Below are 20693 nucleotides of genomic sequence, written 5' to 3'. Positions count from 1 at the left end.
AGCAGGGTTAGCGATATTTGGTGGGGGGGGGGGTTGGCATGGCTAAACAAATGTATGTGATATAAAATTATGTTATTTAAACATCATGTACCCATTTATAGATAATCACTGAAAACGAGTATTGGGGTGTCGAAGGAACACTAAAATACGTGTTTCCGCTGCTGATATTATTTTAATGTGATCATTATACACGAATATCTCTATGTCTCGTTTGAAATTAGAAGTTTGAACAAGTATTTTCTCTAGATGATTACTTCATTGTCGACAGACAAATCACACACGTCGATTGTATTGTTATTCAGGTTGCGTTCCGTTCAGTCGATAACAAACACAAAATAATCACAAGGAGTGTAGATAAAATAATTATGTGTAATTCACAGTTTAAGTTAAATAATAATATAATTAAACAAAAACACAAGTTCAATAACGTTCAGACTTCTAATTATAATAGTAATTGAACTATAGTGTGGCAAAGGTGCTTGGATTACTTTTGAAAGTATATCTTAATACGCTAACTCCCTAATATAATATTATAATGTGATCCCCATTTCCCAGACATGAGATTTAACAATTTGCCAATGTCCTTGTTGTTTTCTATACGGATTTCTAAAGCGAAAAAAAATACTTTACTTCTATTTTTTTTTTTTTTTTTTTTGAACGAATATCCACTTAGTTCATAAATTATTTGTTTTTTTTTTTTTATTTTTATTAAAACTATAACAATAAATTCTGACAATAATTATTATTATTGCACAATAATAAATTGTTTGCGTATTTAATAAGTTTTATCAAATGTTTACTAATATATTAGATATAATGCATTATTATAATTTCTAATAATAATTTTGATTAAACCCATGTCTCTGTGATATATATATATATATCAAATTAAACGCGGTGTAACACGGTGATGGGTATTATTGTTAATTATTATAATATTATACAGATTGTGTCTTGTTGACATCATAACCACGAACACGCATATACATTAAACGAATACTCAAAATGATATATATTATATCGTACTATGCAAAATAAACCGAGTAATTCGTATTGCAGGGACGATTATGATAACCGATAAACAAATTGTAGTGTAAGGTATTTTCATCGAACAATAATTTAATATCTGACGGCAAAGTGGCAAACAGAACAATGTAATTTCTGAAATAGCATCATTTTTAATCAAATCATTTACTTCGGTAGTGTCTATACGCTTCCGAAATTTCACAATATATATATATACATAACTGTCGTACACTATCATGCGTTCGTATCACGCTTTGTACTTTCCCAGCAGTAGTTTCAAATTATATCGATAACCATATTTTTCCAGAGAGAAGACGGCGAGCTGGAGGTGCATGTATGAATGAGAAATGGGGCTGAGAGAGAACGATAAAGAGGTAAAGTAAGATATAAGATATAAGGAAGAGAGACAGAGAGTATTGCTAAATAGATATTTTACCAAAACAGTCGGAAGTGCTAGACGTCTGTGTGTGTGGGTACGGGTGTGCGTATTATAATACACTCGATATTATTCAAAGCATGCATAAGTTTCAGCTTTGAACATCCTCATCCCCTTGGTGAAGAAACGTCCCCCGTCTATTGAACTTCATCGTATCATGTATGAGATGCTCGGAAGTTGGCATAGGTTCTTCATGTCACGTTCTGTTTTTGGCAATTTCGATTCAAACCGTGTTAACTTTACATATATCCAAAACAACAAGAGGGAACTCGCTCTACACACAGATCATATCACATAATTCCATAGCTATCAATTTTATTATTCAGTATTTGACAAAAATGATGTGTGGTCGACGGTTGTCCACGACTATAATATCATAATATTACCTATATCTTGAATCAACATTGGTCAATACTATCTCGTTGAAACGGATTGATAAAACATGTTAATAATTTATACTAATACTAATAATATATTGATATAAAGTGAGTAAAATGGTTGACATTCAGTTTTACTAGACGAATGAACGTCGTGAATGAAGGAGAACTAGTTGACTTATTCCGAGAAAGATCTAATTTAAAATGTCTGTAAACTTTACTATCCTGATACGTTTATTAGTTAACTCAATTACATTTCATATTTATATCTGAAATATAGTTTAATAATTTATACAATTTATTAACATTCAAACGTGAATTTGAATTAATTTAATATAGAATCTACACTCGTAAATTTTAATTTTATATATAACACATATTTTTGAAAATTAAATTATATTGGTTTAAGATTCATTACATATTTTAAAATTATAAATTAATTCACAAAATGTAATTAAGATTAATTATAGTCATCTTTTTTATTATTTTTTTTATAGAATATTAAGCCACCTATAATCAATTTTTTTTCTAGGTATAAAGTTATTTGAAACTCTTATGGTACTAAGAAAAATATTTATAATATATTACTTTATAAACAAAAAAGATAGCACATCTTTATATAAAAATATAAAACCAATACATTCTCACGTCATTCAGAATCTAAACTATCAATAAAGTTTTGTACTATAATATAAATCACAGGAAAATAAATATTAAGATAACTATTTAAGTAATATAAACTGTATAAATAATTAAATAGTTACAAATACATTTAAATTATTAACAATGGAGATAATATTGTTGATTATTATAGACAAATAAGGAAAATGTATGTATATAGTAAAAATAATCTAACTTACTATTTCAGATAAACGCAACAATGATTTTAACGAATAAATATGAGGTATGCAATCTGAAAAATGCTTAACTACTCTACTTTTACATAGAAACGTAAGGTAAATAATATTCTTGTAACATTTTCAGTGTCTAATGAAACTGCAATGAATATTTTCCAAGTAAAACTATTTCTGATACAGTGCATTTTAGAAACCTAATTCGTTGAGAAAATTACAAACCTGGAAATTTGGTAAACAATAAGTTATAAATATAATATTTCCAAAAACAAAACTCACTAATAAAAAAATTTATTCTGACTATGACGCATTACTTTATATACCGGAGTTTTTTTATACGACGTATATATTTATATATATATATATATATGATATACAAATACATTCGATTCAATAATATTTAAGTTCTAGTCCAAATAATCAGTCGATATCCATAACTAAAAATTGTAAAAAATAAATTATGATACAAATTGTTATAAAGTGCATTTATTTAAATGACTATGAGATAGCATTAAGGATAATTAAAAGGTGTTTATAAAAACAAAATTTTAGTATCAGTTATAACTAAGATTAATTTAAGTACTTATCATCTATAATTTTTTTTACAAGTTCTAATTTTGAACCACAAATAAACATAAAAAATGCGTGTAGTTATAAAATAAATATATTATAATTTCGTGTTTATACTAAATTAATAATACTTATAATGATATCATTACTGTTTTTAAATAAAATAATTTTAAATTGAATTCGATTTTATACAGATCATACAGGATACAGATTATATATGTATCGTTTTATCAGTAAACAGTTATATATAAACAATAAATATTATAAGGATTTCATTCTCAACTGGTTATAGTTTATTTTTTTACAATTTCCTCAAAAATGAATGACCCAGAAACTTTGAAAAGTAAGTAAACTTATTATTGTACGGTTCACCTATTTGGTTTATGAACAAAGCATCATAGGATAAGAATATTTATTGTACACATACACCGATATTTGATACTCAAACAACAAAAGAAGAAAAATACTATTCGTTTTAGAATTTTTAACTTCCTTAGAGGAATCACCTTTTTTATATAATATTTTGATGGTATTTTAGAATAGAACGAATGGATATATATATAGTATCTTTTATTTTTATTTTATTTTTTTTAAATGCATAATATATTATAAACGAATATTAATATTTTTATACAGTTATTAATTTACCGTTTATTGAATATTTCAAAGATCAAAGAAAATGTATTATAATCTTTCTCTTTTAAATATTTATTTAAGCGAAATTAAAAAATTCTTTGAATAAATTGCATATATAATTGATGAAGTATTCAAAGTTACATCTCGCGTTAAATTATCTTGTACATACAATTTGTTTTTAGTAAAATTGCATTTAAAATAGATTATTACATTTTTAATGGTATTATATTTTAAGTTATTATTATTATTTATATTGGTATATACAATATAAATGAGTAATACATAATAATGAATAAAATCAATGTATTTCAAATTGTAAATGTGATTATAAATATTGTACTTCTATGTAAATATTAAAATGTTTAAGAATTTGTAAATATAACTACTTAGTTAGAATAAAAAACTTTTGTTTAATTGAAAGTAATTTAATACGAAATTTATAAAAATAATCGTAACTCTTAAATATCTCAACTATATAGTTTAACTAAAATTTAACATATAATATTATGCTGTTAAGCTTTATAAAATTAAGAATTGTTTTAATTAATTGCATTTATTTTTTAAAATAATGATTTCTACCAAAGTACAGCTGTATAAAGACTAAATAACGATTTTTAATTTTTTTTGTTTAAAAATCAAAATCAAAATATACATTAATATAAAATATAACAAATCTCTTACCAAAATATTATATTTTCAATTTTGAAATAATACTTATTGTATAACTTGTTATTTTTCTAATAAATCAGTATGATATTATAAACGGATTAATGCTTAAACACTGCAGTTAACTTCATAATTACATACGTAAATACATACTTCTATAGTTTTTCACTTTTTCTTAATTATCTTTAGAAAATTCGAAATTTATCCAGCTTTAACCAACATACTTATGTTTTTATGTTATAATCAACAGTTGGGTTTACACGAACCTCTAAAGCCTAAACGAACATAATGATAATATTATACATATTATTTGTAATATAAATTATTACATCAATTTTTGATCATTATTTTATCAATTTATCATTTTTTTGAAAAGTTCTTGCTTTTTTGAGAAATATGATGTGCTTAAGTATATTATAAAATATTATTTGCCTCGATGCTATAAATAATTCGTGTCATATTAACAATATTCTATATTATATTATTATAATATATATATTAATTAATGACAATTTGATTCCTTATTTTTTCTATGCTATGTTACTAACAATTTTACTATACTTATGTGTAACGATAAAATTGAAATTTTTTAATTATAAAAATATAATTGACATTCTATTGTAGTACCTATACAATAAAAGAATAAACTTATGGATTAGATCCTACTTATTTTCTTATTGAAATCATTAAGTATGTAAATTATCCTTTGTTCAATATTCAAACTTAAGAATATTATTTCAACAATTAATGGATCACGCACTCAGCCATTTGGTGTGTAATTTATTTTTATAATCAAATAAAATGTTTATTGTTCGTGTTAGATTACGCAGTAAACACGTATTTTATTTTTATTTTTGAACATAATTTTAAGCCGATAGTTAATGCAAATTTGTCTTAAAAAACTTCTAAATTAAATCGATTATTATAGTTACAACCTACTATGCTATGATCATGAGGAGTGACCCGTATGAAAAATTTGCTTAATTATCTGATATCGTACTTCGTCAATCTAGTCTTGGATCGAAACCACGGCGCGTTATGTGAAACATGGTTTAAATCCGCATCCCCCCCCCAACGGTATACCAGTGTGCAGTCCATATTATACTACAATATATTATTATGTTTTCGACTTACCTGCACAGATGACGGTCAGTATTTGAAACAGCCAGATGACCACGTACCGGTCCGGTCTTTGGCAAAACAACAGCATGACGAATATTGTGCGTTGGCGACTTCCCTAGCAACACGAACCCGTCATGATGATGATAATATATTTTTGATACTCTAGAACACCCCCACCCCCCGTGAACTAGTGTTTCTGGTCGCCGGCGTTCCCCTGTTCGGTAGCTACAGTAGTCCGGACTTCCGGAGATGGTACCGAAGGTGCCACAATAATACGGTGTGATACGAGGGCCACGCACGTGGGACCGACGAGATTTCACCTATCCGACAACGCATGTAGACGTACACGGTGCGGACGTTCGGTCTGCGGCGAGTGCACTGACGGCGCGCGGCGGGCGGCGAGCTGCTTCTGTCGGTGCCTTCCTACTCGGTGGGCGGCACCGTACGCATGTGCTTTCCGGATAATATGTACGCGTCTCGCTCGGTTTTCTCGTTTTTTTACCGCGGTTTTTTTTTTTATTATTTTTTTTTCATTGTTATCACCATCATAGGTACTTATCGACTTCGTGGGTTACCACACGCATGTTATGCCGTGTTAAGGTCGAACACAGTTTTACCATCACTTCGGTGACCCCTAAAAAAATAACACCAGCCAGACGCGACAGCCGCATGCTGATTGGACAATGATTTTCGAGTAAACTGTATACAGTTACGATTATTTAAAATCTTCAATCGGATAATAATAATAATAACAATTATCGTATTATACACCGACCCATCTAGGCTTGAATAATATATTCGTTTTACACTCGGGCACGTCTAGGATACATTAATATGGCCTTTTCGTTAGTATTGGTAAATAAATTATACATTTATACGAATCGTAGTTATGGCGCATTCGTTTTTATTACAATTTACCGATTTTCCAGTTTCTAATGGCATTGTAATAACTCATCTTCACTAGGTCTTAGGTCTAAACATGTCATTCAGTAGGTCTGCACGAATCGATTTTATATCGAAGATCTACTATAGAACACCGACAGTTTTTCCAGTAAATACTATCAAAAATACTCTATTTGTACATGGTTTGCTTTTGTATTCGTCATTTATAATAAGTGCCTATTTATTTAAATGCTTTATATAAAAAAAAAAAGCGTATGGTTGATCGTCAAAATAATAAATTGTATTAAGATGACTTCACACACCCTTTTTTTAAGGGTTTAGCATACTAGGTAAGTATTATCCTGATAAAAATTTAAATTGTTAATCTTAAATATATTTAAATACTAATTCAAAGTCAGTTTTAGTGGTCTCCTCGATATTTCAGTATAGCTATTGGTTGTATAATAGTTACGAGATCGTACAAAAAAATGGCATCACTTAGAAAACGTCAAAGAAATCTGATATTCGCTTCAAAAATATAAATTATTTACGCGACGTTTTAATACGTCTAGTAATTATTTAGTAAACGCAATACCATTAACTCGTATTATGCATACAAGACACAAATATGAAATACATATTACATTTACATACTATTATTAGTTTAGAATATTATTCGTTTAACTTTTGTTTTTCTAAAACTGTTATTTTTATTTTTTTGCTTAAACATATTAACTTAACTTAACTTTAAGATAATACTTAATATACGCGTAAATTATTATTTCAAGAATATTTGTGAAGTTACTCTGACTCAAACATAATATTATGTATAATATATTTAACATGAAAAACTAAGTAACGCTCGATCAAAATAGCATGAATGTATTGAATTATATTTATTGTGTATATTTAGATACATTCCCGGATATATTTTACTATTTTACCATCATGTATTATAATTATAGCCGATAGAGTGACTGCCATGCTTCGTTTGACTAAAAAAAAATATATCCTTAAACTAATACCGAAGGATGTCGCACGTCCTCGGGGCTTGTATGGCTTGTCTTTCGCACCAAGCGTGTTGATATTTATTATTCCGCGATGCTCCCGTAAATGTCTTAAGATAACAACGAGACACTATAATCACAGAATAATCTATGCTATATAATATTCTGAGTTGAAATTATTACCATATGGTGTGGTGCATTGTTAACGTTCACCAATCTATTCAATGCCCGTAGGTACCCAGTCCATCTATGTGCATAATATTATAATAATTACTTAAGAAAAATCAATTATTCGTTTTAACGAGATATTTTATTCATCACACAATATTGCTTATATTACCGTGTTAGTAAAGTCAATAAGAACGTTCTTGTTATCATGAAAATATAAAAGGTTTACTATACAATACATCAGCTGTGTCATAATTTACATAGAAAAATGAAAAATTTAATAATATATTCTTACAAGTTATAGTTTATTTTAGGCGTAAACGCAATAATAATGAATTATTCAAATAATAGTTGAATAATGAGATGACATTTTTTAACTAATTAAATTCGTTTTCATTCATGTCAGTTCAGCGATTTAAGTAACACGTAGTATTATATTAACATATATTTTATACAACAAGACCGTTGTGTTTGTATAATTAATAAGATAATAATATGCGTGTATTATGTATTTATATATGATTTGAGTGATATGTGTATATTAATTAAATTTTTGTAATAAATAATCATTAAAATTATTATTTAATAAACTGTACTGTATCAATCAATTCATAATTTAATGACAATCCAATTATATTTATGAAAAATGCGTTATTTCTATAGACTTGTATTGCTTAATAATATTATTGTAAACAGTGTTAATATTACTTTTAAAGTATTAAGTATTATTTAATCTCTCTAATTAAACTATGAACATAAAAAATTAGTAAAAATACGCAGAATCCTTTATAACTAGAATTTATTTATTTATTCTAACTTGATACATTGAATTTGTTTTTGAATCCTATGAAAATAGAAAAAAAAATATAGCTATATATTTTATATTATATTATTATACATATTTTTTAAATTAAATTGACCTAAGTCAAATTTATTTTGATAATAGTTCAAAAATAAATTTACACATTCACGGTTACACATGTTACATAAATAAAATGTTAATATGTATATATTACGAAATTAGCAAAATTTGATCAGACTATTTAAGTATAACTTAATAGAACATGCAACTGATAATAAATTTGTTTTAAAAGTATTAAATAATAAATGTTATGAAAAGTTTAAAATATTTGTATTTGTTTACAACAATTATATTTCGATCAAACTGTTTGTACAGTTTCATTGTAACTACTAAATATTTATAAAATATAATACACTACATATATGTGTTAAACTAAATAAAATGTGTTTTAATTTCTTATTTTAAAATAAAAATTATACGATATACCTTAAATCAGTTTTATTATATTAACTCGTGTTTAAAAAACCTTTTTTTGTAATGGCAACTGAATAACAAGGAGAACACAAGTCTATTTTCATTTAGATTTCTATAGCATTGTTTAATAATATGTCACCGAAAGAACTGATTCTCGAGTTTGTGCGATTAAATATTATCTCCAGCGAAGCGTGTTCAATCTTTGTCTTCGGCATGTTTGCAGAACTCGGGTGTCGTTCATCAGTGCCATATAGTGTGCTCCTTAGATCACATACACTCACACGTACATTCACATACACGAACACACACACATTTTTTTATTTGATGTCTAGAATTTTTTTTTTTTTTGGTTTTTCACAAAAGAAGATTAAAATCTGCAATAAAACGGAAATAAATGTAGCGAATGAAAAAGACAAAAAATGTATAGTGTATAATGTATATTGCGTTTTAAATCTTAGCTTAAAACAATTTTTTTATTATCAAACCCAAGTATATTGTTTTTAATATTATAATATATTGGCGATGAAAATGTAATTAATTCGATTAGAATGCATATGCATCTACTTTTATATAAACAAAATAATAAGTTTTTATTTTAAAACTTGATTTTTGCTGCTTTACATTTTTGTGTATGATTTACTGTTGATCTTTTATCGTCTCTAACATTTTGTTTAGTACAATAATGCTTGGAATCGTGTTTTTGAATTTCATATTTTATCACTAAATTAAATATGTATATGTAATAGTACCTACTACTTTCATTGAAAGTATTAAAGTACTAAATTATATTTTTTAATTAACAATAAATTAAGATGCAATGTAATGTGTTTGCCATTATTATTTATGTATAGTACACTGTATTATTATTTAGTGCGATGGAATGTTTTTGAGATTAATAATGGACATTTTGCTTACGTCGTTAAATATGAGTTCCAAATTGTTTATTAAATAATATTTAATGTCATATTTTAATAGATCAAAGTCATTTATGACAAGAATGCAGAACGGTTTTAAATAATATGGTACATTTATCTACCTATTTACAATATGCTATGCATATTATATTATAATATAAAGATTTATAATTAGGTATTAGGATTGCGGGAATAAAAAATTCGTTTGATCATATTTAAAATCTTATATTTATCGTATGTAAGTTAAACACGTTCGAAAACTTCAATCTCTTTTACTTATACTTATTTTAAAATATAAATAGTTGCTTTTTTTTTTGAAGAAGAAAAAGAAGAACGCCACTTTCTTATTCCTATGGTCTCCGAACCTTTCAATTATTTTACCCTTCTCGTTTTATTCTTTAAGAAAATAATATTGACGATGGTAATTTTATTCATTGCTATTTTGCTGTTCTGTTTACCGATAAAACAGTAATATCCCGTGCTAACGGTGTATCTGTTTCATACGGATAAGCTATACACAGTGACAAACTGTACACTCATACTAAAAATAACAAACAAAATATTCGTCGTATAAAAATAATAACGATTCACTCCCCTTTCGCTTTCCGTACCGATATTATATCTTCGTACATTTATAATCTCTGATCGTTATGGCATATAAGCATTCGGTACAAGGATAAAAAATGCACATCTTTATAGAGACAATTTGAAAACTGCAATTACGCTACGCTCGACATCAGATTTATTTTGAAATACTCTATTTTCTGTAGGGTGTATTCCTTATATGAGTTATAATAACAGTTATTACTATCATGGTATTAAGACATATGTATAGTGATAAAACTTAGAATTTTATGTACAAGAATTTGTATAACTATTGTGATCGTCCTGTAACCTGAATTAGTTAAATGTTTCCTACGACGTCAATACAATTATAAAATAAATATAAAATAAATACTTTGTACGGGTATGATGCATTTTGTACTTTATTTTATCATATAAGTTGATGAATTTTTGTACTAACAATACAATGATCAACATGTGTTTTTCATTTATTTACACTGAATAAAAATTTTTACAACATTCTGTATTTTTTGAATTCGCCATTTATAATTACATACCTGGTCCGTACTTGTTTTCAGAGTTAATTATAAAGTTTTACTTAAAATATATTTTTCATATTATTTACTATAAAAACAATATATATATATATATATATAAATGTTATAATAATTTCTGATTTTTTTTTCTTCCTTGGAGATTAAATAAATAACAAGTCTAATTCTTAAAGGTTATTTATGAAGTATAATTATTAAAAAAAAAAAAAACTAAAAAAAAAACTGGGAAATTTTTTCCCAGAAGTTTCAAACCCGTAGAATAGTTTCTTTAGACATATTTTATCAATCTCTAAATATCGTTTTAACAAACTTTAAGTTAGATTTCATTAAACACAGTACATTTACAGGAAAATCAATCATCAAATACTCTAATAGCCACTATAAACATTCTAACGCATATCATTAAAATATGAAATAATATCACACTGTTTATGGAGCTTGAACACTTAAAAATTAATTATTTCGATTTCCTTTGTTTGGGTAAATCTTACATTTAAATTTCCACCTATAGATACTTAATATTTAGGTGAATAATTTTCCAATATACTTCAAATAAATTATTATGAAAGCCGCTTCGTTAACACTTGACTTTAAAATAGGATTTATTAAGGGCGGTTATTCTAAACAAATTATTTTTTTCCAAATATTTATCTATTTTTGGCCCTGATAATAATAAAAGATATCTAATGATGTTATTTTCACTATATAATAAAGATATAAATATTTTTTTTTTCATTACTGTTATATTATTGTATTTCTTTTTCAATTAAAAATATACTGATAAAAAAATAATATTAAAATAATAAAAATGTATATTCAATAGGAATGTTGATAAAATCTATTTCGGTAAATAAATTAACAAAATATTTTCCACGTATTTACATGTACGAGTTTAGCGCCAGTTTTCTTATATAGAGTGTAGAAAACATCAACATTAAACAATTACATCAAGGGTGTGACAATGTTATAAGATTTAATGGGTTTATTGCAGTCTGAAAAAGCGACATGATATTATCCAAACTCTACTTTCGGTTTCTAACTTAATGATTCTATTGTACTGCCCATTTCAACAACCATTGTTTCTCGCCTCTTCCAGCTTACTTATATAAATAATATTATTTAAAATGTCTTTATTTTTAAGTTATAAAAGGATTTTATAAGTATTTATTAAATATGTATGATGTATTTAATTACAATTTTATTTAAATAAATAATACAAAAGTAACATTGAAACGATAAAAATACTATTTTTTCTTACTAAATACTGAATACTAAAAACAAATATAACTAATACCCCCTGAATGGTTGAAACATTTACAATAAAATAATATAACTTTTTAACATACGACCTATATAATTTATATTTTTTCCAGCATCACAAAGCTCCATTAGACTGTCAAAGATTATAAAAATAATTATGTACCACGTGATTCTATATTCAATATAATTATGGTTATTTTAAGGTAGTGTAATTATAGTCTTCCGTTCCATGTTATAACTTATAGCTGTATAATGATGAGAAAAATAAAAAGAGTATATCCCCATGAACCAAATACAACTATTATAATGGAGTACCAATACTTAACACTTCATACCTGCAAGTATATTATCCACTCAATATTGCAAATAAAAAATAATAATTGACAATAACATTTTTTCCAATACGGTTTTAGAATTATAATATAAACGTAGTTTTCTACGACAACCTTTGCCGTTATTTTAATGACTAGATATTTTAAAATTGATATAGAAATAATTCTGACGTAGCAAAAAGTCCTATACATCACACCATTCATAGAATATTACAATATTATATTATATCATTTGATTGGCTGGCGCATTGTAATGTCAATTTTAGTTCATCAGTTCATAAATGGATTTTGAAAGGTATTCGGAATACCCTATTCTTCACTTTTATAGATAAACGAACTATTATACGGTATTAATAGGATGCGGCTTCTCTCAAAAAATACAAAACGACGACAAACGCAACGATTTCAAATTAAGTGACAATAAAACGACTGACTTAGTTCAATCACAGATTTTAGTTTTCGCGTTTAAGAATCAAATTATCCCGACAGTACATTATAACCGACATAGTAAAGTTATTACAGTAAAGTAATAACTAATTTGGTTATGATACCATAAGAAACGCAATATCATGTTGATTGAATATTGAACTGAAATTTAACTAAATTACTTAATAATGTATAGTGGTAATCCAGCTTTCATGTTTGTCAGTTTTATGTATGCTATAAACAAACAATAAAATAATGTATTTTATTCGTTATAAATTATTATTATTGTGTTCATATTAATAAGAGAAGTGGTGGTAAATATACCACCTAACAAAACAAATACAATACCAGAACGGCATAATCAGCTTGTTTACAAAGTTTTAATTTTCTAAAATTGGCTATTCTTAGTGTTAATTTCCGCTTTCTTTGGATGTATATTCAATAATATAATATATTGTATTCTTGATTCTTATTATTTCACTTGGTTTGGCATTTTTTGATGGTTATGGTGGTTGGCCAACACAAACAAACGGAATACATTTATGTGTATAAGTTTTACTTTGTCTCTATTTAATAGTTTTAAACAGAACAAAGTTAGTTTTGAGATGCATAAATTGTATAGAGTTGCACACATAATATGCGAAGCTATTCAAACGTTGATTATATACCTACATGTTATGTAACACACAAACACGCACGTTTATATTTTATATAATATATTTTATGCGCGCGCGCGCGTGTGTGTTTGTAAAGATAGTAAAGGCTGAGGGTACGTTTTTTTTTTTTTTTTTGAAAATCGTTTTTGATTCGGTCGTTACAATTGCATTTTGAGAGCGCCCCTACTCCAAGCCGGTGTATAAATAAAACGCGCTAGTGTGTTTTATATTCCGCATGGGAATAACGTAACATAGTGCGTCCGTATACCCGTATATATACAGAAAAAATCGTTTCTTTTATCGTCGCATAAAAAAGGAGCAGTACGGATTTCTTATCAATAATGGGTCAAGTTTTCCGTCGTTAATTTGCATTTTTCAACAACGTTGAACGTATCCTGTGGAGACTGAACGCGCGCTGTATAAAATATAGTTGATGAATATCGAAACCATTATCCGATAACCACGTAATAGGTGACTTGTTCAATGCTCAAATGAACTATTCTTATATATATATATATTTATATATTTTTTTAAATATTTTATTTGTAAAAATACATACATTATTTTCACTTGACAAGGCTATATGGATTAAAAATAGTTTTTAGATATGTATTATATTGTATATAATAGCGGAGTGGATATACTCATTAAAGCCAGAAATAGTTATGATATTATTTTTAAGTCTCATTAAATCATAATTCTATGCTATTTCTTATTTTGAAATATTTTTAACTTACTGGTAAAATATATATATTATATAATATATACAAAAATCATAAACTGTCCATAAAATCACAAACTATACTGGATTAAGTGGTAAACAATACAATTCGATAACATTATATCTATGTTAGACTAGTTTTTGAAATTAAAATGTAAAAAAAAAAATGAATTAGAGCTACTGAAAATTTGTTATTTTTAAAACGTTACACAATTTATTGAAATATAAATACGTTTTGTACAACGCCATACTTTTTGATAATATCCTGTGAATGTTCTATGGAATTCATTATATAATGATTAATTGTAAAAATGTCATAGTAAAGTTGCATTATTATTGTTCCGTTATTTTATGACTTTTAGCATATTTTCGTATAACATGCTATAAAATAAATTCTCTGCAAGAGACAATACTATATTATCTTTATTGTCTATTTTATTGGTAACTTGCATTATTTAGCATTTGATACATTTTAATTAAAATTAATGTTGAAAATTTTGCATTTTTGTTTCAGAACACGTTTTATGTTTATTGAAGCAGTGATATCTATTAATAAAAATGTATACAGCCATAAATATTTAAATACATTTATACATTATAATAGGTAAAAATGATTTTCTAAAATATATACATCTCATCTGTGACGAGTGAGTTAAAGTTTGAATTCAATAATATATTTTTTTGTACAAAAAACTATTATGATCAGCATCAGCAATGCATCAGGCGTCTTCCTTTATTTCTAAAAATAGTTTATATTTTATTTAAAAATCAGTAAATATCAGTGCTTTTTTATTTCTTATATGATGAGCTGATTTTTTTTTTTCATTGTGAACATTTAAAAAATATTTTAAAGTTCAAAATTTATAATTTTGTTAGTAATTAATTGCAGTTATTTACAATATGAAAAATTAATACAAGGTTTAAATTAAACTATCGTAATACTTATTGTAAAATAAATTTCTTTAATAGCGATATCATAAAAAATATCGCCAAATATATTTAGTAATATAGGTTGATATAACGTTTTACTTAGAATCGTTTTTCGTATGCACCGATTTATCGTTGAATTCAAATTTATCATACTATTAGAACATTGACTTACTCAATAAAGAGGTATACTTGAAACCTATTGTACACCACAATGGTTATCTATTTTAATTTTATTATTATTTTGATGGAATATTTGCATAAGTTATTATAATATACCAACCGTTAATATATCGATTAACTTTGAATAACGCAAAACAAACAAGAAAAAATAAAACAAATGTAATAATAAGGCTCATACAATTTTTAACTTTGAAGTTAACATTGTTAATAATATGGATAACCGATTTCATTTTGATTACGTTATTCAAAGAGAAAGGATTAGTATATAAACATTTAAAACAAAAGAGGAAAAGCGGGAAAAAAATTTTAATTTGTTCTAATGAGTCATGACGATTGATTAACGAATTATGAAAGTCGCATGTGAATAAGCCGCAGTGAGAAAGTGTACAGTACGGGCTGGGATTTAGCCTCAAGTTGAAAGCATGATTCGGTAGAAGATTATTGACTGGCGTATTGAACAATCACTGTGCAATAAAATGCATTATTGTTATTAGCTTATAAGTAATTTAACACTAAAATACTATAGCAGTATAATGGCACGATGTGAACAAATCCGGTCAATCCAGAGCATAAAAGGTATAAATATCTTAAAATTAGTCTTAGTATTTTGAAAATTTTATATTGTGTATATTATATAAAACAATAATACTCTTGTTTTTCCTACTTTTTTTTTTATTTTTCCTCAATTACTGGCGAGGTTTACTTTTGACCCTTCGCCTATCCTAACTATCCTAAATATAAATAATATCTAATTTTATACTAGAAACAACTATTAATAATAAAAATGAAAGTTTTTTTCTATACTAAAAAACATTTTCAGGCTAAAAAAAAAACATCACTTTATTGTTAAACAAATACATACATGGTTCTTCTCGGAATCTCAAATCAGTTAAAATTAATATTACAAATAAAAGAAACAATTTATTATACTAATATAAAAAAAAAAACATTGTATTGCAATATTAAGATGTATTAATTGTAATTATTTTACTTGAATACAGTTTAGTAAAATAAAAATTATTTAATAATATAAACTGTGGAAACAATTCAATCAGTATAAAAAATAATAATATAAATAGACGCAACCGTAACTGCAAATACAAAATAAATTAACCTATATTATGCCTTTTCGGCTGAATCGATATGACCACTATGGCTTGTTGATTTATAAAAAATACAATATTGACGATTACATTATTTTATTTATAATACATTATAATATCGTACCTATTAGTGTACGAAGAACATGTATGTAATAAAAAAATAAGTTTCATAATCCTGAGCAGAACCAACATTTTAAAATAAAGTCATGTGTTTATAAGATGGCGTGACGAAAATTATTTTTGCCCTAAGAATGTTAATCGTATCATTTGGTTTCATTTCAAGCGTAAAATTGTGTTTCTATAGTGTAGCGCACACACGGTTATCGTGCTTATAAGAATGTAGACATTTCTTAAATACTTGAGGTTTAATTCAACTTAATTGGCAGATAGTTCTCTATCTAATACATACATCCTAAAATTCTTGAATCACGTTTTTGTATGAGTGCGTTTTCCATTTCACTTCTATTAAAAACAAACACATTTAGGCACATCAAAACTTTTGTGGAAACTGCTATCCCGAATATTTTAGGAATGTAGAAAAACCGTGGAAGTCACTGCGCTACATAAGATATTATGTTGAATATTTGTTGTTATTGAATAAGTCACTGTGATGCATGTGTTAAATTTGAATCAAATGATTAATCATTGCATATTATGTACGAAAAATGCCTATGAGTGGAGATGGTCTGTTGGTGTATATTTATCAAAGGATATTTCATGAAGTATATATTTATATATTGCTAGTAATAATATTTTTTTCTATTAGTAATAATGGCAGATTGAACTCAAATTTTTTTTCAATACGAATTGCATGCATTATATACGATTATTATATGAATATATAATATTATATAGTAATAATAATAATAATTTTATATAGGTACGTTAATACCGACATAATATAATACTCGTAAGTCACAGACATACAATGTAGAACAATGTAAATAGATTTGCCGTTTAGTAGCTTAAAATTTGTTAATGCAAATATTTTTATTAGTATAATAATGATTTAAGCAATAGTGAATACTTTTGAATTCCTTAATTAATTTAATATTTTTAATTACTATAAAATAATAAAAATGGTTTGAACATAAATTATTAGTTTGTAATTGAATGTGTAAAAACTAATCAACATTTAAAATTAAATTACTCATAAAAAATTTATGTGGATTTATATTTTTTTTTTTTTTTTTAATTCACTGAACAACAAACTTATGAGAAAAATCGTATCATATTTTCAATCCATATAATTATTATAAATTAAAAATTGTAAGATTGTTTGCTATAAATTAATTTATATCATATAATCATAACTGAAAAATTTTGTAAAAATTTAATTCTTATGTTAAATTATCAAAATTTCAAGTTTCTACAGTAATTCATGTTTATTTTCGAATTAGAACAATCAAATAATTTCAATTTTGTCGAAAATTGGTTTGGCTCAAAAATTCCAGTTTCTCCTTAATTATTTTTCGATTATTTTTTTTTTTTAAATATTATAGGTGCTATTTTTTTACCACCTAGGGAATACCAGCTAGATACAATTTTTTATCAGTAACTATTTTCAAGGTTGAAGACTGAAGCTTTTTTTTATACTTTTAAAACATGTACGTAGAAAAAAACCAACATTATAGAATCAATATAATATGTATTTTCTTAGAATTTAAAATGTGATACGTTTTACAAAGATTCGTAGTATGCTGAAATTAAATCCATAAATTAATTCAATGAATAGGTTCACCTAAAGTGCTCGAAGTTTGTAAAAAATATAGATAAATACATGTACTAAATTAAGTTATTATAATATGTAACACTATATACTATAGGTACCACATGCATGCATACAATACTTGTGTTGAAATAATTTATTGACGACTCAACGTAGAAATGAACTAATTCAAACCGAAAAATATATTTAACTGAGGTATCTTATTTTTTTCATCTGTTGATTTCCTAAAAAATACCCAAACCTTACACCTCAAATCATGGAATCGAGCAAAGATTAATTTTTTTATAACACCTACCAAATGATTATATTTTAATATTATACTAGATGACAAAATATTTGTGATAATATTCGTGGAGTATAATATTAATGTATACAAAAACAGTAATACGAGTATAGGAATATGTTTGTTGAACGCCGCAGAGTAAACGACCATTTGTATGAAGAGAACAAAATATTAACGGAGAGGAAAATGCGCATTCATATCTAATACCACGTAAACGACCAATGAATGATTCTAATTTCACTACCCGACATAATACTAGACAGTGATAGATACAATAAGATAATGTTGATGGTTTTTTTTGGTTTTCACCAAACAAAATTATACTATTTATCTCATCATCTCCAAGTACGATTACTCTCTCTTTCTCTCTCTCTCTCTGTCTCTCTCTATCTTTTTCTATACATATATAATGCATATACGACACAACGGTGTGAAGTTTTAGGGGATCTATGTTGTTACCCAGTGGGAATCATCACGTTGAACTACTGAACAAGTTTTTGTTTGTTGTATTAGCACCGCGCCCGGGAAATTATTTTATCGTGTTGAAATTCTACGCGTAACAACGCGAATCCTCAATGTTTATCTTTAACGATTTCCTTTAAACCTTTTCCGTAGTATATTTAAAACTTGCAGTGTATTCTTTATTGAATAATTGGCAAAATTTTGTATCTACCCTCTATTCGCAATAAAACGTTAGCGATAAAAGTGTATAACGCCAGCGAAGGCGTGGGTATATCATTATATGATAATAAATAAACAGAAATACATTATTGTGTACAGTTTCATACAAACTATACACACACACACACACACACACACACACACACACACACACACACACACACACACACATATATATATATGTATGTAAATATTGAGATAGAATGGTATCTGGTGAATAATCTAGAAATGAAATACTTAACAATATATCTAAATTGTATAAATAATAAAGAGAACGGTATTTCTATTCGTATTGTTTTCGCTAATACGATATCTGTGTTAGCGTGGGGGTGTTATGTATAAATATTACATTTTATACGCATCACAATAATTCACAGAAGAAGATACATATAAACGTCAAAACACCGGGACTCCGTGACGTCGAGTCACGAGAATAACGAAATGACGAGTAAAAATAACACCGATTATTAATACAGATTAATAATTATAAGTATATTATAATATTGAGAGTATTGCATTGTTGTTAGACACGAAAACCGTAATAAAAAAATCATAGAAAAGTGAAAACCGGAATAAATAAAAAAAAACTATGCGTACGTAACGTATTTTCAGTCCTGGGTGGGATTAACTTAGCTGAAAATGGTAACGTTGTATGTGTGCTGTCTCGATAGACTGGAATTACCGTTTTGAGTGACAGACCTTTTTCCTTTATACAATTGATCGGATAAAATGCCGGAGGGAGTTCAAATACATACTCACGACCGTTGTGCTGCACGCGCGCGTCTGTGTTTGTGTTTGTGTGTATATTACGTGTGTATTTTTGGTCTAAAGGACTCAAGCGCTTTGAGTCAGACAGAGTTGGGTAAAAGCAAAATTATCGTGTCAGGAGGATTTACGTCCAAAGGCAAGTGCCACCGGACTACGCGTATAAAATTGAAATTTGACATAATTTTTTTACCATCGACCAAACACCTCCAAAACTTATACATTTTAGATGACATTTTTACAGCTTTCTCTCATTACACATTTTGCGCCCGAGTGCGGCCGCGATGAGGAGAATATTTCTCACGAGAAGTCGACGTGAATTAACGAGTCGGCAATGCCGCACGTTAACGCCGCGGTCAAACTTTTCGCGTACAATAGTTGCCGACCGTGACACATCCGTTATTCAAAGGGCACTGTGCAAGTGAAAAGCCCCGCGAACGGCTGAATGGCATATATAATTTATAATTCATGCAAGTCAAAAATTGATTTGGACATTTTCCCGGATTTGAACGTCCACATTCCCATAGTGACCCAAGCTGATTTTCTCCGAATTAGACTATTATGTGGTTCATTAT

At 26.8% G+C, this 20693-nt stretch overlaps 1 protein-coding gene across 3 annotated transcripts in view; it reads right to left on the bottom strand.

Moving 5' to 3' along the window:
- The window catches only part of LOC113552270 (lachesin), a 114388-nt gene extending 108343 nt beyond the window's left edge, over window positions 1-6045 (bottom strand). For all 3 annotated transcript variants that reach the window (XM_026955062.1, XM_026955064.1, XM_026955063.1), the window contains exon 1: window positions 5700-6045. In XM_026955062.1, coding sequence (XP_026810863.1) covers window positions 5700-5775 — 76 coding nt within the window. In that variant the 5' untranslated portion in view covers window positions 5776-6045. The remainder of the gene's footprint in view (window positions 1-5699) is intronic.
- Between the last annotated feature and the right edge of the window lie 14648 nt (window positions 6046-20693).

The sequence above is a fragment of the Rhopalosiphum maidis genome, chromosome 2, assembly GCF_003676215.2.
Source record: "Rhopalosiphum maidis isolate BTI-1 chromosome 2, ASM367621v3, whole genome shotgun sequence".
NCBI lineage: Eukaryota > Metazoa > Arthropoda > Insecta > Hemiptera > Aphididae > Rhopalosiphum > Rhopalosiphum maidis.
This window is presented reverse-complemented; position numbering and strand designations above follow the sequence as displayed.